The sequence below is a fragment of the Entelurus aequoreus genome, linkage group LG18, assembly GCF_033978785.1.
Source record: "Entelurus aequoreus isolate RoL-2023_Sb linkage group LG18, RoL_Eaeq_v1.1, whole genome shotgun sequence".
NCBI classification, from domain to species: domain Eukaryota; kingdom Metazoa; phylum Chordata; class Actinopteri; order Syngnathiformes; family Syngnathidae; genus Entelurus; species Entelurus aequoreus.
This window is the reverse complement of record NC_084748.1, coordinates 38,444,792-38,467,964: the sequence shown is the minus strand read 5'-3', so window position 1 is coordinate 38,467,964 and position 23,173 is coordinate 38,444,792. Positions and strand designations below refer to the sequence as shown.

Below are 23,173 nucleotides of genomic sequence, written 5' to 3'. Positions count from 1 at the left end.
CATTTTCGCCCATTCCTCTTTGCAGCACCTCTCAGGCCCCATCAGGTTGGATGAGAGGCGTTGGTTTTCATTCTGGATGTCTTTGTACATTGCTGCATTCACCTTTCCCTCTATCCTGAAAAGTCTTACCAGTTCCTGCCGCTAAAAACATCCCCACTGCATGATGCTGCCACTACCATGCCTCACTGTCGGGATGGTATTGGCCTGGTGATGAGCGGTGCCTGGTTTCCTCAAGAACATGACATCTGTCATTCACCCCAAGGAGTTCAATCGTTATCTCATCATACCAAATAATTTTGTTTCTCATGGTCTGAGAGTCTTTCGGGCGCATTTTGGCCAACATTTTATTAGGAATGACTTCCGTCTGGCTACTATACCATACCGTTTTTTCTGCAGCGATGCTTGTCTTTTTGGAAGGTTTTCTTCTCTCCACAAAGGAATGCTGTAGCTCTGAGAGAGTTACCATTGGGTTCACCTCCTTGCCTACATCAATGCAGCAATGTACAGAGACATCCTGGATGAAACCCAACGGTTCCCATCCAATCTGATGGAACTTGAAAGGTGCTGCAAAGAGGAATGGGCGAAACTGCCCAAAGATAGGTGTGCCAAGCTTGTGGCATCATATTAAAAAATATTTAGGACTGTAATTGCTGTTAAAGGTGCATCAACAAAGTATTGGGCAAATTATGTTAATACTTAATGTTCATGTGATTTTTTTTTGTTAGTTTTTTTTTTTTTTTTTTTCAAATTGAAAGCAATACGAAGGTCCTGAGTTCAATACCGGGCTCTGTATCTTTCTGTGTGGAGTTTACATGTTCTCCCGTGACTGCGTGGGTTCCCTCCGGGTACTGCGGCTTCCTCCCACCTCCAAAAACATGCACCTGGGGATAGGTTGATTGGCAACACTAAATTGGCCCTAGTGTGTGAATGTGAGTGTGAATGTTGTCTGTCTATCTGTGTTGTGCCCTGCGATGAGGTGGCGACTTTTCCAGGGTGTACCCCGCCTTCCACCCGAATGCAGCTGAGATAGGCTCCAGCGACCCCGAAAGGGACAAGCGGTAGAAAATGGATGAAAGCATTTTTTGAAGAAAAAAAAACCTTTGACATTGCCATTAGGGGGTATTATCTGTAAATGTTTGAGGACAAAATGAATGACCGTAACAAATTGTGGAAAAGGTAAAGCGTAGTTAATACTTTCCAGTTGCATTGTACATCCAATCAATATAGAATTGAGCTCAAATGTTGGAGTAGCTGCGCCACTCCCTGTCCACGCCCCCATTTAAATACAAAAATGATATTGAAATTACCCTGAGATTTCTGACACGCACAGTCATAGATAATGAGCAAGACGGCAAAAAAACTGAATTTCACCTACAATGACTTGGAAGTGTTTCTTGCTGGGGTGTAAACATGCACTCTATTCCACTATTGTTGCATGTTAGTTATGCAGGGCATGCGCCGGGGAAAAGGTGTGGTTTAGAATTTCACATTTTACGCACAGGTTTTTAACATGAGTATAATTTGCACACAGAGACTAGACAATCAGGGGCTTGTTTGAAAGATCCTAAGATGTAGTTTAACCAGAAAAAACAGCAACTCACTCATTTTAACCACTGACTCGTAATGATGCTGTAAAGAGGGGATATACTGTAAAATTTCAGGGGCACATGTGCCACGAAATTAATATTAGGAAGTACATAAATAAATGTAATCACCAAGAAGCCACAAATCACGCACAATCCCAGCTTGTAGCCTGTTCTAAACCATGCTGTTACTTAGAATGTAAAATCATGCATTGAACCAGGCCACATCTCTACAATGTCGCCAAAATATCCACAGCATGGGATGTGCTTACGTTGGCCATGAAGTTGGGGTGAGGCACTGCACATTTCCACATTCATTTGACTCTTGATGCATCTCGACTTTGCAGTGAAAAAGGGCGTACGCCAGGTTTTTGTGTGTACACTCTTACTACATGAGACCCTGGTATCTCACTTTAAACAGATCTTATTTCTTATTAGCTGACAAGTTATTTTGTTTGTTTGTTTTACCAACCCTTTTTTGTGTTATTTGTCATGTGTCTCATGTGTTCCCTTTAGCAAATGCCCAACAATTCAGGGTTTGTGGGGTACAATCCCTACAGCCATCTGGCCTACAACAACTACAGACTGGGAGGGAGCCAAAGCAGCAACAGTCGGGTAACGGTATGAATATTATCCTCACAAAAACAAAACCAGGTGTATCCCCATAAATGTAGTACACTGCACCTTAGCTGCCTTGCTCAAGTCAAAGCATTGTTCAGCTAAGCATTTGTGAGTATAGCAAACTACAGACATTGCTTAGCTTTGCTTTTAGTGTGACAAGCCCAAACTCAACTGCTATTGCTGACTTCATCACAGTGCAAACTGGCTTAGCTTCAATATGTGTATTCAAACGCCACCTGCCTTCAAAATCTGCATTTCTGACAGCCTTGTTTAGTAACCCATGCCATCTCTGTTGCCATGGATTTACACACTCGTTGCTTGGCATGTCTTTGGCTGCCCAACAGTAATTCAGTCACTGCATGCAAGCTGCGCTTGGCTAACTCTGGTAATGGCATTATGTCTCACAGCAGGCAAATCTCAGCTTTGGAGAGATTTTCTTTGCTTTTTTTTCATAGTGAGTGGCACTCTGTTGTATAATTCTGTACATAGCTCAACTATTATGGGCCTTACTATTCTATTTAATTTCACAAGAAATATACTATATTCATGTTGTTGTTTTGCTTGTTTTTAAATCTATTTTTGATAATAACTATAATGCCTAATAAGTGTGTCCCGATACAACTTTTTCACTTCTGATACGATACAAAATATTGGAGCCTTGAGTATTGGCCAATACCGATTTTGATCCAATTTGATATCAGCATAAACATACGTAGTTTTATTAATTTGTAGTGTGGAATGTTAGAAAAGGCTTGATCAAGTGAAATTAATCAAACAATTGTAGACAGACACTACCCTATTTATTATTAAACCGTCTGGAACAGTTTTATGATGTTTTTAAGTTAAAGTGAAGGGGTAATTTACTTTGGTGACAGCTAGTGGCTACAATAATTCAATACATCAAGCTCATGACGCAGTAATTTAAATGATGCAGACATGTTTGTTACTGGATACTTTCTGACGTGCATCTATCTGCCTTGGATATTTTGCATGTGTAAGAAATATGCAACTATAATTATGTGTTCATATTATTATATATACACCTGTTTATATTGACAAATGTACTGTTTTAAGCCACAATATTGTTAATTAAAAACATTTTTTACTAGGGCACGCACACAGACGCATGCATGCATGCACATTACTCCTACTACGGGGGGGATAATGAATATCTAATAAAGTATCAATCATCAACAATAAGCCTACAGTACCCTGTTTGGGGACAAAGAGAGACACATCCGTTTACACGTGTTCAATCACTTTGTTAACTATTAGTGAAAAGGTTCCACAGGCGCTGCCATCAATAATCTCCTTCTAGTCCAAATACCACCAATTCTTAGCTAAAACAGCCAATGAAGGCGACCCTTGCGTGACGTCAGCAAGTACAGTCTTTTAAAGGCGCACACACTCACCTACTCTTTTCTCCTGAAACATCTCTCAAATACATACACCTGGTGTTTGAAAGTAAAAAAAAAAAAAAGTAATAGAAGTAATCATTCATTACTTTCCCTGGTAATAAATTAATCTATTGAAGAAAAATTGGTATCAATTAATTTAAATTTTTGGGAAAGTAACTGTAATTAATTACTTTTTAAAGTTATTTTCCTAACACTGCTTATAACCTACTCTTTACAATTTGAAAATTACTTGACTAAAATACAAGAAAAAACAACGTTCTATGCTTATTGGAGGACATTTAGATATTAACTGGCTGTCCAGCTTTGCACAAGTTAACACGCTGCAGGACTGCTTGTACCAAAGTTTATAGCAAAGATTTTAGATGCACGTGGTATGAACTAATACTTGTCTTTGTTGATATCGAACCGATACCAATATCAGATTGCGACATTCCTAATCCCAAACATAGATTTGGTTGGCCCGTTTAAATGTTTTCTGAAAATACAACCAATTTTTAAAGGTCTTTTTTCTTTTTTTTAATGTCAGAATTCCCCCGGAATAAATATTCCAAAACCACCCAAGCCACCCGATAAGCCATTGATGCCATACATGAGATACAGTCGAAAGGTACGTTTGTGAAATGAGTGTATTCGGTGTCATGTGAATTGTTGGAATATATTGATTCAGTAAAGTAAAATATGAACTTTGTTTGACATGTTAGTGTTTTTTGCATGTTAAGGTAGATTTGTAGGATGCTAAATTAAGACAGGACACAGGTAGGACTGTCCATATTCCTTTAGTGGGATTTATCAACTTGGAGATGGAGCTTAAAGCACACGGCCTCCTCTGGTTTGTGACCTCTCTGCAAAGAGATAACAACGTATAGCCCCTCCAACCCAGCCCAATCCCACTCCCATGTCTGGTTCTCATCACCAGGTTTGGGATCAAGTAAAAGCCTCCAATCCTGATCTGAAGCTATGGGAAATTGGGAAGATAATCGGTGGCATGTGGAGGGACCTCACTGATGAGGAGAAACAGGATTATTTGAATGACTACGAAGCAGAGAAGGTTGGTTGTTTTACAAGGGATGTGTCTGGGTCTTTTCTGATGGATGACCATCTCCCAACAGATGCGGGCCCCTGTTGTCATAATTTCTTCCTTTTGTAACAAATTATCTGTAACCTCTTCCCTTATCTTGACCTAGGTGATAGAAACAAGGGTCCACATGTGTTCCCGTTTGCCTTCTCTGTTTCCCTGTCATTCCTGTCATCTCCTCCAACATAGATCGAATATAACGAAAGCATGAAGGCTTATCACAACTCGCCAGCATACCTGGCTTACATCAATGCAAAAAGCCGTGCTGAGGCGGCACTGGAAGAAGAGAGCCGCCAGAGGCAGTCCAGACTTGACAAAGGGGAGCCTTACATGAGTATTCAGCCAGCTGAGGATCCAGATGGTAAGCCCACTCATCTTAATTCTTTGTATACCAGCCTTGACAGTATTTTGACACTGCTGAAATTACTTTAGCAGGACCACACAGAGGATCTCAAATTCCTCTCCAGGTACAAATCTTTTAAATACATGTAGTATTTTTAAATGAACATAATTTTCCTGTTGTTTTAAAGAGTGACACACAAATCAGAATACAGTGCCAGGGAAATGTTGCTCTCCCGGGGTATAGAAGAATTGCAGTTAATGATAACAATATTCAGGTAGAAATCCAACTGGTTGCAAGTGCACATCAGATTAGATTCAGCCTTGAATTTGCATTTAGCACTCAATTTGATGGATATTGCATTATATCCAACAAATAGCTTGTTGGGCTTAGAGCAGGCTTTTTGTGTGTGCGTGCGAGCGAGCGGGACTGGGCTTTATGACTGTTGAGTGGTTCTGCACGCTTCCATACCTTGCATTTCACAGCCATGGTAATATACACCGAGGTGCCCTGCATAATGTAAAGCAGTAGTTCGATCTCAGCTAACAGAGCAGATACTTCGCCTTCGCCATTTGTGACTGTCTGTATTTAATTACGAACTACCAGGTAATACATGAAACAACAAACACTTCCTGACTTCCACTTGTAATTCTTACTGTGTGGGAATTTAGAGCAGAGTTCCGATCCATACTGACAATGTTAACAGATATATATTACTATAGCAAGAGTCTTGTGCTTGTACGGGTCCAAATGAAATAATCCAGAGCCACCACACCAGTCAAATATCAGTGTGGATGGATTAAAGTTTACATGCCAGTCGTCATCTTCTACTGTTGTCTACTGCTTTATTCACTTTAAAGCGTGCATGTTGGGGATAGGTTGATTGGCAACACTAAATTGGCCCTAGTGTGTGAATGTGAGTGTGAATGTTGTCTGTCTATCTGTGTTGGCCTTGTGATGAGGTGGCGACTTGTCGAGGGTGTACCCCGCCTTCCGCCCGAATGCAGCTGAAATAGGCTCCAGCACCCGCCGCGACCCCAAAAGGGAAAAGCGGTAGAAAATGGATGGATGGATGTTGCTTTTGTCAGTTGCAAAGCATAAAAAGTACTGCATAAATGAGCACTTCTCTGGGGAAACTCAATGGATGACTTTTGGGTGATGTTTGTTATGCAGAGAGGTTCGGATTTTCTTTACATTTCCCACAATGCATTGCCGGTATTTTTATGCAGCAATATTCATAATGCCAACGACATGTGCTATTGTCAACTGTCACAATCGAGCAGGGAGGGATAAAACTAGCTTTTACCGAATTCCTATGGTTATTTATGGGCAGGGAGAAACCACCAAAAAGAAGTGTGAAAGGCAAAAGCGAGCATGAATTGCTGCAATTAACTGAGCAAATGTGACGGGCTATGAACATCTTCGTGTTTGTTCAGCTCATTTAATTTTAGGTAATTATATGTTATGCTTGTCTTTGAAGTAGGCAGCATCCAGTAAGCAGGTTTCTGAGTTACTTTACTCACTTCCCTTATTCGGACTGTAGCCTCCACATAAAACAAAACTGAAGCCACATATAAACAGCATTCTCCCAATTCTGCCTTACAGTCACAGTGTGCTGAGATGCCCTTAGATTTGTTATCCCTACTTATCCAGGGTGTTAAACTTGGCTTCGATAATTTATGTTCGTGCATGACTCTCGCTTTGATGATCAAGGCTCTTATAGTTTTGAAAGTCCTTTAAAGTGTAAAATTGGCTCGGTTGGAAAATAAGAGTTCACCAAGTCCGGGTATGAGACATGGAGGAAGATGTTGTGGTCTCTGCTCCACTCAGACTTGTCGATCCTTACATCCCATTACGGCCGCTTCCTCTTTGTAACGACGAAGGACTTCTGATCCAAGGACTCACAGTTTTGTCTCCATCTTATCACAGCTTTTGCAAAGTTATTTTCCTCAGAAAAGTTCCTCAGCATTGCATGTAGCGCTCGCCCTTCAAAACGGATTCCGGCTAAGCATTGTGGGATACTTTTGTGAAAAATCCGAACCTCTCTATAGATTTTTATTGCTCTACAGTATAGTTACCTGCTGATGACACTCTGTAACACTATGCACAGTGATCACTTCTTTTTGGGAACAACCTGTTAGAAGCCTGTTTAGGTACTATTGGATGAATTGTTAGTTGTGGTCTTGGTCTCATGATGATGTGGACAGTATGATGAAGATGTCAGTTTAATTACCAGTTCTAATTGAGCCAAGATTTTTATCGATGCACTCGTGTGTCACACATGTGTTGTAATTTTTGTCATTCAGTTCCTTTTTAGAAAACAACCAGTTGTGCAAAAGGTAGTGAAACACTCAACAGCTGAACATAAACTTTTGAATGCATATGTTCAACTCATTGTATTCTCAGGGGTTTTAATGGATTGCAAAACGTCTTCTAAGAAGAACTGAACAATCAGGTTGAAATCCTGAGAATACAATGATCTAAATGGCAATGGTAAATGGGTTAAACTTGTATAGCGCTTTTCTACCGTCAAGGTACTCAAAGCGCTTTGACACATTTCCACATTCACACACTGATAGCGGGACCTGCCATGCAAGGCCCTAACTACGACCCATCAGGAGCAAGGGTGAAGTGTCTTGCTCAAGGACACAACGGACGTGACTAGGATAACAAGTTGGGTATTGAACCAGGAACCCTCAAGTTGCTGGCACGGCCGCTCTACCAACCGAGCCATGCCGTCCCCAAAACCTGATTGAATGAGAACATCCGTAGGCAGTTGAACATATGCATTCAAAAGTTCAAAGATGGTTACAGGTTCACCTGTAAAGTTTACAGTGCATGTTAGCTTCAGGCTGAAATTTCAGCCAAAACTGAATATCCCTAACTTTTTGTGAGGAGTATGTCATTTGTATCTTGTATGGGGAAACTTGAATGACTGTAATAAATAGGGATGTCCCGATACAACTTTTTCACTTCCAATACGATACCGATATTGTAGCCTTGAGTTTTGGCCGATACCGATATCAATACGATACGATATAGGCACGAATCATACATATATTTATTCCTTATTTTGTTGTGTGGAATTTTAGAAAAGGCTTGATAAAGTGATGTTACTGTTACTGATGTTGTAGTGTTAAAACAGAAAACAATAGTCAGCAAGAGTAGGTATAGGAAAAACTGACCCATTTATTATTAACCAATTGGTTACATAAATTTTAACCTTCAACATAAGAGTATTACCTCAACAAATCCAATAAAAACAAAATGTTATATTTAAAGTGCAAAATAACCACTAATACCAACATAATTATACAATTGAATAGAATAAATTTAAAATAAATTAGAAGACCCTGAAAAATAACCTAAATAAATCCAATTAAAAAACAAAAAAAAACGTTTTAAAGTGCAAACAATTCAAGTTCACTTCAGTTATTTTTTTACTGTCAGCATATGTTGGAAACAACTGTGGGCAGGGACAAAAACAACACAATATTTAAACCCTCGTTCAAACCCGACATTACTCACCACCGACAGGGGCTGGTCATCAAGCACAATAAACTGGGCTATCTTTTCTGTTATGGCCATTGCCTTTTTGCTGTCCCGTGGAAGTTTGTCACGTCTTGCAAAGCTTTCGGCCAGCGTGGGTTGCTGAAGCGAGCCAGAGGTTTGTTGCTTCGCCTTGCTGCTCTCGCGAAAATCCTCATGTTCTTTTTTGTGGTGTTTTTTCAAATGTGCGATGAGGTTGCTTGTATTGAACCTTCTCGGTTCTGTCCCTCCACGGGACACTTGCGCCTGACAAATGTTGCATTTAGCGGCAACGTCTTTGTCCGAGTTTAGGTTAAAATACTTCCACACAGCCGACATCACTACACTTTGCTGCGAGCACACGCGTTGTCGTTGTTGTGATCACGTGGGCTGTTCATGCTGGATCAGAGACTCTCTTCTTCCGCGGCCGGCACCAACGTTAATTAAGGGGCATTGTCGCCACCTGTGTTGGAGTGTGATCAAACCAGAGTCACCTATTATAGACGTGCTGCAGCGGTAAATGGGCAGCTTATATCAGAGTTTTTAGATTCAGTCCGATAAAATCCGATATTCACTTTTTTGGCTAATATCGGACTGATTTCCGATATCAATATCGGATCGGGACATCCCTAGTAATAAATTACTTCTAAGGCCTTAACATCCAAACTTTTTCTAATGCTTCTCTAGATTATGATGATGGATTTTCAGTAAAGCACTCGGCAGCTGCCCGTTTCCAGCGCAACCACCGTCTGATAAGTGAGATTCTCAGTGAGAGTGTAGTCCCTGATGTGCGGTCTGTTGTTACCACTGCTCGTATGCAGGTCCTCAAACGCCAGGTTCAGTCTTTGATGGTTCACCAGGTATAATCACCTTCTTACCATTACGTCCGTCATTCAACCATGGCAGAACTTCTTTTAACTTTGCGTCTCTTGTCACAGAGAAAGTTGGAAGCTGAGTTGCTTCAGATTGAAGACCGCCACCAGGATAAGAAAAGAAAATTCATTGGAGCCACAGAGTCGTTCACAAATGAGCTCAAAAGAGTATGGCCTCTTTTCTTTTTTTTTTAATACATCAAATTAGGTCCCTACTTACTCTCACGCAAGGCTTATTTTGCATGTTTAACTGTACAATGAAAAGCTGTGGTAAAATGCCAGTCTACATCTGCCTCACAGCCACCAGCTGCTGGTAACTCAATCCACATGTTTTGGCAGTAACACGTTTGTCAGCATCTATGATTTGTTGCTCTGAAATAAATAGCAAAATTTTTGGGCTGCACTTGCAACAGGCAACGCCATTTGTTCTTGATAATGCCTTTTAATGCACTCTGGTGGAAAACTATAAAACTTTATTATAAAGTTCAAACAATGGCAATATGTTAAAAGTGTTATTGGTTTCTGACTAAATCTGAATATTTCTAATAAAACTTTTTTTTTCAGCTTTGCTGTATGAAAGTGGAAGTGGACATGGAGAAGATATCTGCAGATATGTCTGCAGCAGAAGAGGCAGCCCGCAAACGGATGGCTGAACGAGAGAAAGATACAGGAGGAGTTAAAGAGGCGCCCAGCTGTGTCTTAACAGAAGAAGAAAAACATGCCTGTACAACTCATGGCAAATCCCAACAGAATACACTGAGTGAAAGTACTACCAAGGAAGGCGAGGATACAGAGGCTGCCATCAAAGATCCACGAGGTGAGTTCTTCAACTACCGTATTTTCCGCACCATAAGCCGCACCTAAAAACCACAATTTTTCTCAAAAGCAGACAGTGCGGCTAATAACCCGGTGCGCCTTATATATGGATTAATATTCATATTTATTTTCATAAAGTTTAGGTCTCGCAACTACGGTAAACAGCCGCCATCTTTTTTCCCCGTAAAAGAGGAAGCGCTTCTTCTTCTACAGTAAGCAACCGCCCCCATAGAAGTGGAAGCGCTTCTTCTTCTACTGTAAGCAACCGCCAAGGTGAGCACCCGCCCCCGTAGAAGAAGAAGCGCGCGGATATTACGTTTCATTTCATTTGTGTGTATCTGTAAAGACAACAAAATGTCTCCTACTAAGAGACACGCGTACAAGGTTCCACAGACTTTTGATATTCATGTGAACCGCACTGTGGATACAACGGGAGCACGTACGGTGAATATTCGCACCACAGGGAATGAGAAGTCGTCCTACTGTGATTCTAGCTCGCAGTGCTAACGGCCAGAAACTTCCACCCACGGTGATATTCAAAAAGAAGACCTTGCCAAAAGAGAACTTTCCAGCCGGCGTCATCATAAAAGCTAACTCGAAGGGATGGATGGTTGAAGAAAAGATGAGCGAGTGGTTGATATACGTTTACGCGAAGACACCGGGTGACTTTTTTCACGCAGCGCCGTTCCTGCTGATCTACGACTGCATGCGCGTCCACATCACAGATGGTGTCAAAAAACAAGTGAAGCACACCGAAGAAGAATAATTCGAGGGATTTGTGGATGAGTAATAACTTCAGAAAGTGAGCTTTAAATGTTTATTTTGTGTGTTGTGTGACACTAACGTATGAGCAACGTTGAGTTATTGATGTTGCTATTGCTCTGCGCTATTTTGAGTGTTACTATTTTTGTGATTGCACATTTGCACATTACATTTTGGGAGTGAACAGAGTTGTTAGAACGCTGGTTTGTAATATATTATTAAAGTTTGACTGACCTATCTGACTGTTTTGTTGACATTCCCTTTAGCGTAGCGTAGGTGCGGCTAATAGCACGGGGCGGCTAATAGGTAAACAAAGTTTTGAAATATTCCGTTCATTAAACGTGCGGCTAATAACACGGGGCGCCTTATGGTGCGGAAAATACGGTAGTCATTGCGCCAGTTCACGTCGTTTCTCATAGGACCAGAATTTATCTGTAGTGGTGGGTTGCAGGGGTTCGCAAAATGTGGTAATTGTCTAAATTGCATAATTGGCTGTGACACAACACTCTTGTTTCTTTAATTAAATGTGCATGTTTTCAAATCTAATTTATTTAAAAATACTAAGTTATTGACCTACTGGGGTAGGTTTAATTTCGTGCAGCGGTGGACACTCGTGCGTGCGACTTATAACGCGCACCAGCAATTTAAAAAAAAAAAACATTCCGTCATGTAAGTGTGCGCTGATTTTAATGTTAATGTAGGGGGAGAGCAGGGTTTTTTGTAACACTTTTTACTCTAGTTTGAATTGCTCATCAAAACATCGTTCAGTCGCTAATCCTACATTGAAGTGGCAAAATCAGCTTTTCTCACCTGTTGGTACTTGCTGTTGTACATTTGGGATCTGCATAAGTCCGGGGTGGAGGCATTACGGACATATTTAATTTTGCCTTCCTTCCTACTTCCGCGAAACGAGCTGTTTGGAATTTGCTCCATTTGTGACTAAGGCTGCAGCTAACGATTATTTTTCTATCGATTAATCTATAGATTATTTTTTTCGATTAATCGGTTAATCTATAGATTTTTTTTTCGATTAATCTATAGATTATTTTTCCTTTTACCGATTATTTTTTTATTCAAAATGAAGATGAAAAAATAAATGTAGGCCAGTTTTTTCAAAAGGCATGGCTTTTATTTACAAAAAAAAAGAAGTATAGCCACTCAGTCAACATTGACAATAACATGACTGAATATTCTGTAACAATGTAAACATTTAAAACTTTTAACCTTTAACAAAATTAAAAGTAGCTTATTTGCTTTTTAATGTGCAAATATAAAAGTCAACATCCAGTGCAAATCTTAATATTCTGCAATAGTATAAGCATTTCAAAAGTAAAAGTATTGCTTATTTTTGCTTTAAAATGTGCAAAAATAAAGATAAACATCCAATACAAAAATGTGTAAAACGAAATATTCTGTAACAACAGTGTAAACATTTCAACAAAAGTGAAAGTATTGCTTATTTGCTAAAATGTGCAAAACTAAAGCAACAACAAAGTAAAGCCGCTGCTCCTCCACATCGAGAGGAGCCAGATGAGGTGGTTCGGGCATCTGGTCAGGATGCCACCCGAACGCCTCCCTAGGGAGGTGTTTAGGGCACGTCCGACCGGTAGGAGGCCACGGGGAAGACCCAGGACACGTTGGGAAGACTATGTCTCCCGGCTGGCCTGGGAACGCCTCGGGATCCCCCGGGAGGAGCTGGACGAAGTGGCTGGGGAGAGGGAAGTCTGGGCTTCCCTGCTTAAGCTGCTGCCCCCGCGACCCGACCTCGGATAAGCGGAAGAAGATGGATGGAGATGGATGGATGGTGCAAAACTAAAGATAAACATCCAATACAAAAAAGTGCCAATCTAAATATTCTGGAGCACTGTAAACATTAAGTATTGCTTTTAAAATGTGCAAAATAAACATCCAGTCCAACGCAGTACACAATAACCAATTCTACTCATTCCAGTGAGTGACTAACAGTTGTAATGAAGAAAGGTTAGCATGTCTACATGCTCTGGTTCTTTTCTTGTTTACAATATTCCCAGCAGCTGAAAATAGGCGCTCAGAAGGGGTCAATGTGGCTGGAACTGAGAGGTAATTAGCCTTCACCTCAACCCAGGACTGCGAGTGAGCTGAGCTGCCGTTTAAGTTTCTAGAAGGTCAACGGGCTCATAGTGATGTTACTAGTAGTTGACTGGGAGGTGTTTATTATCATTTGGGGAGAGTCCGCTGCCTGATGCTCACCTGCTAAACACCTATCTGCTCCACGCTGAAGCGCTGACTACCTGCGCTCTGAATACGCACTGCTGATTGGCTGGTAACGCTCTGAATACGCACTGCTGATTGGCTGATAATGCTTCGTGTGTACCAATCAGATGGTTGTGTGGGTGGGACAATGCTGCGTGCTGAGACAGAGACAGAAGGAGCGAAGCAGCTTGTTAAGACTTTAGCAGCTAAAGTTAGCTTTAGCTTAGAAACTCGTTCGGTACACCCCCGTACCGAACCGAAAGCCCCGTACCGAAACGGTTCAATACAAAACACGTACCGTTACACCCCTAGCAGATACAAATGACACATTCATGTTTTTGTGTAATGATGACAACGTATGCTCACGCGGACGATTGACTAGTTGATGGTTGATGGTTTTCTTTTCAAATGTTCGTTCATAGCCGTTGTGCTGCTATGATAGGCCATTTACGCTCGACACAGTGTGCATACAACAACATTATTAGGCTGTGTATTGAAATACTTCCACACTTTTGACGACTTTTGGCGTGATTTTTCCCCCTCGCTCGCACCGCTCGCATCGTCTGCTTTGATCGTCTGCTTTGCGCTTCGCCATGACGGTAGCGTGACGTAAATATGCGACACGTCGACGCTCAAAAACAGCGTCGACGTATTTACGTAACCGATGACGTCGACTACGTCGATGCGTCGTTTCAGCCTTATTTGTGACGTTTTTGCAGTGTGTGACATCAGCGGATTATCCATATATGGTAGAATTGTACCCAGAGTACCTTGCGCACTGTAGTCAATAAGCTGCTCCTTTTTCGCTATCCTCTTGTCGTGGGACAGACTAGGTCTTGCATGGACTTGCATTCTCCGCTGTTGCCATTTCTAATACAAAGTAGCGTAGTTTGAACTTATATCTGTCAATAGACATACTATAGAGGGCGTGAAAAACTACAACAAAGTTGGAGTGAGGAAGACAGTCAAAGTGGAGCCATGGAAATTAGACCCGCACACAATACAGTACATCTTGAAGAGACGGTCAGAAAGCGGCTTGAAAATGGTCTGTAAAATCAATCAATGCAAAATTTTGACCTAAGAACCATTACTACATGTTATGTAGACAACAAGGAAGTGTTTTAAATGTAGAAGAAAAAAATCATAATATTACCCCTTTAGATTAACTGTTTCCCTCTCATTTTGCAACCCATTTTAACAAAGAAGAAATAAACTATCAGAGATGCATCTGTGCTAGAACACCATCGGCTTGTTTATGTTACTATTAGTGGTTTAACAGAATGAAACAAAAACTTAGCTGTTTGGCCACAATACCCAGCAATATATTTGGAGGAGAAAAGGTGAGGCCTTTAATCCCAGGAACACCATGTATATACAGTACGTACGCATTTTGTTCATAGTTAACTCAAAATTAATCATATACTTTTTCATCATTAATACGTGTAACCTCAACATATCATTTTCAGGGGGGGTGGCTTCATATTGCTGCATGACAATGTTTTAACCTGCTCTATTGATTAATCAAATGTAATATTTAGCATGCTAATCATTTTTTAATTGAGGACTCGAGCGGAACATGTTATAAAATAATTCACACAATATTTCAGCCAGCTAGAAAAATACACCCCCATATTCCTAAACTGATCTACTAGCATTTCTTTAGGTGCAAATATCACAGAATAACAATACAAAGCATCTCTAACAAATCATGATCGTAATGTAAGACATTGTGATTTATTTAATGTTAGGGATTTCCCTAAATTGCCTAAATACCTGTGGCGGGGGCGTGATTAGGGGCGTGGTCGATATGATAAATAAATGATAAATGGGTTATACTTGTACAGCGCTTTTCTACCTTCAAGGTACTCAAAGCGCTTTGACAGTATTTCCACATTCACCCATTCACACACACATTCACACACTGATGGCGGGAGCTGCCATGCAAGGCGCTAACCAGCAGCCATCAGGAGCCAGGGTGAAGTGTCTTGCCCAAGGACACAACGGACGTGACTAGCTAGGATGGTAGAAGGTGGGGATTGAACCCCAGTAACCAGCAACCCTCCGATTGCTGGCCCGGCCACTCTACCAACTTCGCCACGCCGTCCCCTGTATGATGTCATTGCATGATTTGCTATGATGCATATATTCTTTTAAAGGGATTTGATTATACATTTAAAGCAAATATGTTATTATTAAGTATACTATTAACATATACCGGTATTATTTTCTTACATAATATTGTTTTGTTATTTTTAAATTGTTGCTGCTTATTGTACAACGTACTTTGTTGAGAATTTGTTTTCTTTTTTTTTTTTTTAAAGTTCTTCAATCCTTTTAGTCACTTTTTCTGTAATAAAAACAACTAGCAACAAATCTAGCATCTATTTTTGGTGTTACTGGCAACTGTACTCGTGTTTAGAGACTGTTTAGATTCTGTCGCGCCATGTCCGTGACGGAAAGCACACTTGCTTCGCGTTGCTGGGAGCCCTTCTCTCGTTAAAAACCGCCAGTGTCATCTTAAATTGTGAAGACCGCTGTCCGTGGGTACATCTCGAATATATTAAAGTGCGTCCACAGCGCGGACAAGCTGCCTCTGCTTCAGACAACCTTGTGCGTATGGCTGGTGTTAATGTGTATGTTAGTGTATTATGGCTGTCATTTTTCCCATGGTCTTTGAACACACCGTGTGGGCAAAGATTGAACAAGTGTTATGTCTAGGAGTGAAACACTGAGACAGATGTGTGTGCACGGAGGAAATACTTGGTGTAATTGGGCCCGATGTTACCATAAAATTGGCCATAAAAGCTAAAAAGAGCGTCAGACTGGACGCTACAATACATTCTATTTCTTTATTTTGTTAAGTGTGGCGGTTAGTATAAAGGCCGTAGGAGAACCCCTAAACGTAGTTAAACTGGATGTATAGTGTAGCGCTTTTATTTTGAAGCCAGAAAAGTGTGTGATTGGTTTGAGAAAGTGTATTGATGTTGGATCGACTGTTTGCATAAAAAAAGTGTCCTTTCGACAGTCTGCTGACTGCCATTCATTTCTGTCATTTATGTTGTCTTACTTACTAATAAATCAGTCGCAGTAAAAATCTAAATGTTATGTTATCACTGCACCTTAACCGTAATCTGAACACGGAAGTGAAGCACCACCCACCTCTAGAAAGACGCGTGCAGCAGGCGTTTGCTGCAGGGATGTCGCCTCTTCTCACAGCGAAAAATAGGCCTTTCTTGTCGGGAGAACAACTTGCCATGGCTTTGAACCTGATATTTTCATAATGTGCCCTTTGCTTTATCCATTTCTGCTCGCTTGTGGCTCATCAGTAGCAAGTGAACTGCAGCATGGCAGGAGACTCAAAAAAGAAGTGTTTGCGTTAATCGCCCATTAAAAATATGCCCTAGTGTGTAAAATGAAGTGGCGGGAATGTTTAGGATAAACACAGTTTACTGTAATTCAACACAAACATAATGCTCAAATGTTCTAATCATACTACAAACATGTATTTTTAAGTGCAAATTGTGCAGGAACATCCACTGTTTCAAGCAAATATTTAAAAACTTACAGATGTATATCTTTAAAGTGATAATGTAAACATTCGGTGTAAAATAATAATGTTTACTTTAATGTCTTTCAACGTTTAATTTCTAACAAGCAGTTTCCTCCTCAATGCACATGTTTATATCCGTCTGGAAAATGTTGTTTCCAAGAAAAGTTAACTAACAATTAAACTTTTAATAATGTAGGGACCTAACGATATCAAAATGTGACGGTATGATTTTATCGCGGTATTAAGGCAACGGTACAATATTATTGCGGTATATGTCCTAAAAAAAAGACTTAAAAATGTTAAAGTGTGTAAAATTATGTGGCAGGAATGTTTAGAATAAACTAACTTACTGTAATTGGACACAAACATAATGCTAAAAAAAAATTCTTATCATATTTATTATTACAAACTACGGCTGTCAAAGTTACACGATAACGCGTTAACTATAAATTTAAATAACGGCACTCATTTTTTTAACGGGCGAATACCGCAAACAGATCCTTTTTGACCCTCGGGGCGTGCCGTAGAAGGGTGAACTTGGCTGCAGTTCACTTGCTACTGAACAGAAGCGAACAGAAATGGAAAAAGGAAAGTTGTCAAACTCATGAAAATATCAGATTCAAAGCCATGGCAAGAAAGGACTATTTTTCGCCCTGTGAAGAGGGGACGCCCGCCTCGCGTTTCATTCAGAGGTGGGTGGTGCTTCATTTCTGTGTTCAGATTACGGTTAAGGTGCAGTGATAACATCACATTTAGATATTTACTATGACTGCTTTAGTAAGTAAGATGACATAAAATCTCAACAGAAATGTTGGATGGCAGGATGTCGAAAGGAGATATGTTTTATTGCAAACTGTCGATCAGACATCAAAGCATGTCAAGATACTTTCTCAAACCAATCACACACTTTTACCTTTAGGGTTTCTCCTTCATATTAGCCGCCACACCTAACAAAATAAAGTAACATAATGTATTGTAGCGTCCAGAAATAAACAAAGTCTCACGCTCTTTTTATTTTCCATGGCCAATTTTTTGCTGACAACGGGCCCAATTCCAATAATTATTTTCTCCGTGCACACACGTCTGCCTCCATGCTTCACTCATAGACATACAACACTTGTTCATTCTCCGCCGACACGGTATGTTCACAGACCATGGGAAAAATTACATGAGCATAACACACTAACATACACATTAACACCAGCAGGTAGTTACAGTATGAATGGCTATACATAGTTTATTATTTGCGCACTATTGACTAATGATGCACCGAAATTTGGCCGGAAAAAGACATACTTAAATTACCTGAACAGTGCTCCCGAAACCAATGTTGTGATGATGTAAGCAATATGCACAGGGTTGTCTGGAGTGGAGGCAGCGTGTCCGCGCTGTGGACATAGTTTAATATATTCAAGATGTACCCGCGGACAGCAATCTTTACAATTTAAGATGTCACTGGCGGTTTTTACTGAGAGAAAGGCTCCCAGTAACACGAAGCGAGTGTGACGTCAGGCGCTCTCTATAACTTGCTTTTCGTCACGCACATGGCGCGACAGAAGTATCAAACAGAGTCTCTAAACACAAATACAGTCTCCAATAACACCAACAATAGATGCTAGTTTTTTTGCCAGTTGTCCTATATTAAAGAAAGAGTGACTAAAAGGATTAGAGAAATCTCTAAAAAAAACTACAAAAAAACATTCTCAGTAAAGTACACTTACATCAGGCCTGGGCAATTATTTTGACCCGAGGGGCCAAATTTTGAGAGAAAAATGTGTCTGGGGGCCGGTATATCTGATTTTTAGGAACACTAATGCAAAACCTCACAATAATGTCTGATTGAATGCTAAAAACGTTATAACAGACCGCCTTTAAAAAATGGAATGGAATTTTAAGTTTTTCTACTGAATGAGACACCCAGAAAGTACATGAAAATAAAGAATGTGGGATTTACAATATTAACTATGACCAATAAAACACTGAATATTGACAGCATATGCACATCACACCCCTTCTCGATATTTTACAATCAAGCGAAACGCAACAAAAATGCAACAAACACAGCTAAATATGAACGCGAAGGGTAAAAAAAAAAAAATCTACTATCTGATAAATCTGATACATCACTAAGCGTTAGCACTTTGTTGTAAAAATCTCCTTCCGCATCTGTCCCTGACACCCGCATTTAAGGCTGGCCGGTCTGGAAACGCTCCCCACCCACACTGCTTGGTGCCTCGTCTGAGCTGCTGTGACTGACATTATGATAGTAACTAATTAAATTACCATAGTAACTAATTAGATTACCATAGTAACTAGTATATCATGCAAAAGTACAGATTCCAATCATTGAAATACTAGTTTGTATAGTTCAAGACTTGCGGTAATTTGAAAACATCACTGCACATCATAATGGCAGCTACACTTTCCATCTTAAAGATCTAAAAAAAATTATTTGGGAATGTCCGGCGGGCCAGATAAAAAAGCTCAACGGGCCGCATACGGCCCCCGGGCCTTAATTTGACCAGGTCTGACTTACATAATATCGTTTTATTATTGTTGCTACTTATTGTACAGACATTTTTTGGCCTTTTTAAAGAATATATGCATCATAGCAAATCATGCAATGATGTCACATCGACCATACCCCCACCGCCACGGCTAATTTGGCAATTTCGAGAAACCCTGACATTTACAAAATGAAAATGTCTTACATTACGATCATGCTTTGTCAGAGATGTTTTGTAATGTTATTCTGTGATATTTGCACCTAAACAAAAGCTAGTACATCAATTTAGGAATATGGGGGCAGAGAGATTTTTCTGGCTGGCTGAAACATTGTGGAACAAGTCCATGTCAGGAAACCAACAAATTTTGCTGGACTGCACCAATTTTGTAAAGAGGAGTGGTCAAAAATTCCACCAGAATCTTGCCAGAAGCTTGGCTACCAAAAGCGCCTTATTGCAGTGAAACTTGCCAAGGGACATGTAACCAAATATTAACATTGCTGTATGTATACTTTTGACCCAGCAGATTTGGTCACATTTTTAGTAGACCCATAATAAATTCATAAAAGAACCAAACTTCATGAATGTTTTTTTGTGACCAACAAGTATGTGCTCCAATCACTCTATCACAAACAAATAAGAGTTGTAGAAATTATTGGAAACTCAAGACAGCCATGACATTATGTTCTTTACAAGTGTATGTAAACTTTTGATTGCGACTGTATATATCCATCCATCCATTTTTTACCGCTTGTCCCTTTCTGGGTATATATACAGTATATATATAGTTTTGCACGTTCTCCCCGTGACTGCGTTGGTTCCCTCCGGGTATTCCAGCTTCCTCCAAAGACATGCACCTGGGGATAGGTTGATTGGCAACACTAAATTGGCCCTAGTGTTATGAGTATGAACGGATGCCTATCTGAGTTGGCCCTGCTATGAGTTGGTGACTTGTCCAAGGTGTACCCTGCCTTGCGCCCGAGTGCAGCTGGGATAGTCTCCAGCTCCCCTCGCGACCCCAAGAGGGACAAGCGGTAGAAAATGAGAAAATGGATGGCTGAAAGATGCATTCAAGTCAGTTGTGGTATGTGTAGATGTGGTGTGTAAAGATACAGAGTTATGATGCCATCTACTGTGCGAAGTTGTAATGACACGTACTGTATACAGACATATAATGGGTTTGTGAGCAAGGACAAACATGCCAAATCTATAAAAATAATGAAAAAATATATATATGTATACAGTCGTGGTCAAAAGTTTATATACACTTGTGAAGGACATAATGTCATGGCTGTCTTGAGTTTCCAATATTGTTTACAATTCTTATATTTGTGATAGAGTGTTTGGAGCACATACTTGTTTGTCACAAAAAACATTAATGAAGTTTGGTTCTTTTATGAATTTATTATGGGTCTACTGAAAATGTGACCAAATCTGCTGGGTGAAAAGTATACATACAGCAATATACAAAATCAATTTTGGTGATATAGAAAAGTTACAATCAAATCAAATTAGCTTCATGGCATGGCCTCTTAACTTCATGTCAGTGATTATGATTGACGACACCTGTTGACTTCTCTGAGCCCATTTAAATAGGGCTCGGTTACAAACGCGACAATGGGAAAGTCAAAGGAACTCAGCACAGATCTGAAAAAAACTTATCATTGACTTGTGCGAGTCAGGAAAGTCACTTGGAGCCATTTCAAAGCAGCTTAAGGTCCCAAGAGCAACTGTGCAGACAATTGTTCGTAAGTACAAACCCCGTTTCCATATGAGTTGGGAAATTGTGTTTGATGTAAATATAAACGGTAGTGATGGGTTGATGAGGCCTCATGAAGCGTTTCGACACATTGCAAAACTGTATTGATACTGTGTCGATACTGTGTCACTAAATACTGACATCTGCTGGACATTAAAAATCCCTACAGGCAACCTATGGACCGACTCAACTGACACTGATATTATGACCTAGTATATACAATAATATAAACCAAGTCATTGTATTTCATTTAGGATTATTTCATATCTTAATTTAAATAAAAATATATTTTTTAGATACAGTCAAATAATGTGAACATGTATCATGACTAGGACGGTAGAAGGTGGGGATTGAACCCCAGTAACCAATTGCTGGCACAGCCACGCTACCAACTTCGCCACGCCGTCATTCCTGTACCTTCTCTAGTAACAGTACTGATGGGTCCACACAGATGCATCGGCGCATGCGTCGAGCTCATAGAGCGAAACCCTGTGTCGGTGCGCGTACCGCTTTTAGAAAGTCACGTGACCGATCATGAGCTGCTTTGGTCACGTGACCGATACGCGAACTGTATCGCACTGACGCCTCCTCTGTGCCCTGTGAGCAACCTCTAAGGTGCGCGCCTGCGCAATTGCGCAGTGCTCAAGCGTCCTCCGCGCACACCGTGCGCCGCACAGCCAATATATGCCGCGCACCAAATCAAACCCATCTGAATTCTAAACAAAATAAACACATTTATTCTGTGTAATTTTGAAATGCAACTTTGAGTGACAGTGACAACAAGCGGCCCTAATGGTGTTCGTCAACAACACGCATTGCGCCGCTTCCTAATAAACACAGTTTGGCGCGCAGGCGTCAGTGCGATACAGTTCATGAGCGGTCACGTGACCAGAACAGCTCATGAGCGGTCACGTGACCAAAACAGCTCGTGTTTGGTCACGTGACTTTCTAAAAGCGATACGCGCACCGACACAGGGTATCGCTCTATGAGCTCGACGCATGCGCCGATGCATCGGTGTTGCCGGACCCATCACTAATAAACGGAATACAATGATTTGCAAATCATTTTCAACCCATATTCAGTTGAATATGCTACAAAGACAACATAATTGATGTTCAAACTGATAAAAAAAAAATGTATGGCAAATAATCATTAACTTTAGAATTTGATGCCAGCAACACGAGACAAAGAAGTTGTGTAAGGTGGCAATAAATACTGATAAAGTTGAGGAATGCTCATCAAACACTTATTTGGAACATCCCACAGGTGTGCAGGCTATTTGGGAACAGGTGGGTGCCATGTTTGGGTATAAAAACAGCTTCCCAAAAAATGCTCAGTCTTTCACAAGAAAGGATGGGGCGAGGTACACCCCTTTGTCCACAACTGCGTGAGCAAATAGTCAAACTGTTTAAGAACAACGTTTCTCAAAGTGCAATTGCAAGAAATTTAGGGATTTCAACATCTACGGTCCATAATATCATCAAAATGTTCAGAGAATCTGGAGAAATCACTCCACGTAAGCGGCATGGCCGGAAACCAACCTTGACCTTCGATCCCTCAGACGGCACTGTATCACATACTTGCCAACCTTGAGACCTCCAATATCGGGAGGTGGAGGGGGGAGGCGTGGTTGGGGGCGTGGTTATTTACAGCTAGAATTCACCAACTCGAGTATTTCATATATATTTCATATATATATATATATATATATATATATATATATATATATATATATATATATATATATATATATATATATATATATATATATATATATATATATATATATGTATGTATGTATGAAATACTTGACTTTCAGTGAATTCTAGCTATATATATATATATATATATATATATATATATATATATATATATATATATATATATATATTTTATTTACATAGAAGAAGAAAAAATACTTGAATTTCAGTGTTCCGGTGGCTATCCATTAGATGGCAGTATTGTCCTGTTTAACTTCTCCGTTCATGATGAGTATATCATTTCGGCCACCGTGTTCAATGAAGAAGTCTGTTCTACAAAGTTCTGTTCTAAGTCTGTTCTAAAAGCCCTAGATGTTATGACGTCATTGGGCAGGCAAGCTGTTTGTATTGT

General features: G+C 40.2%; 1 protein-coding gene across 4 annotated transcripts in view; it reads left to right on the top strand.

The window, feature by feature from the left end:
- LOC133634116 (SWI/SNF-related matrix-associated actin-dependent regulator of chromatin subfamily E member 1-like) overlaps nt 1-23,173 on the top strand; it is a 38,365-nt gene that overhangs the window by 11,731 nt on the left and 3,461 nt on the right. The window contains exons 5-11 of one of the 4 annotated variants that reach the window (XM_062027140.1): nt 2,100-2,198; nt 4,149-4,229; nt 4,539-4,670; nt 4,887-5,058; nt 9,253-9,425; nt 9,504-9,605; nt 10,002-10,254. In XM_062027140.1, coding sequence (XP_061883124.1) covers nt 2,100-2,198; nt 4,149-4,229; nt 4,539-4,670; nt 4,887-5,058; nt 9,253-9,425; nt 9,504-9,605; nt 10,002-10,254 — 1,012 coding nt within the window. Of the gene's footprint in view, nt 1-2,099; nt 2,205-4,148; nt 4,230-4,538; nt 4,671-4,886; nt 5,059-5,129; nt 5,165-9,252; nt 9,426-9,503; nt 9,606-10,001; nt 10,255-23,173 lie in introns of all 4 variants that reach the window. The other 3 variants (XM_062027139.1, XM_062027142.1, XM_062027141.1) reach the window with 3 other exon arrangements.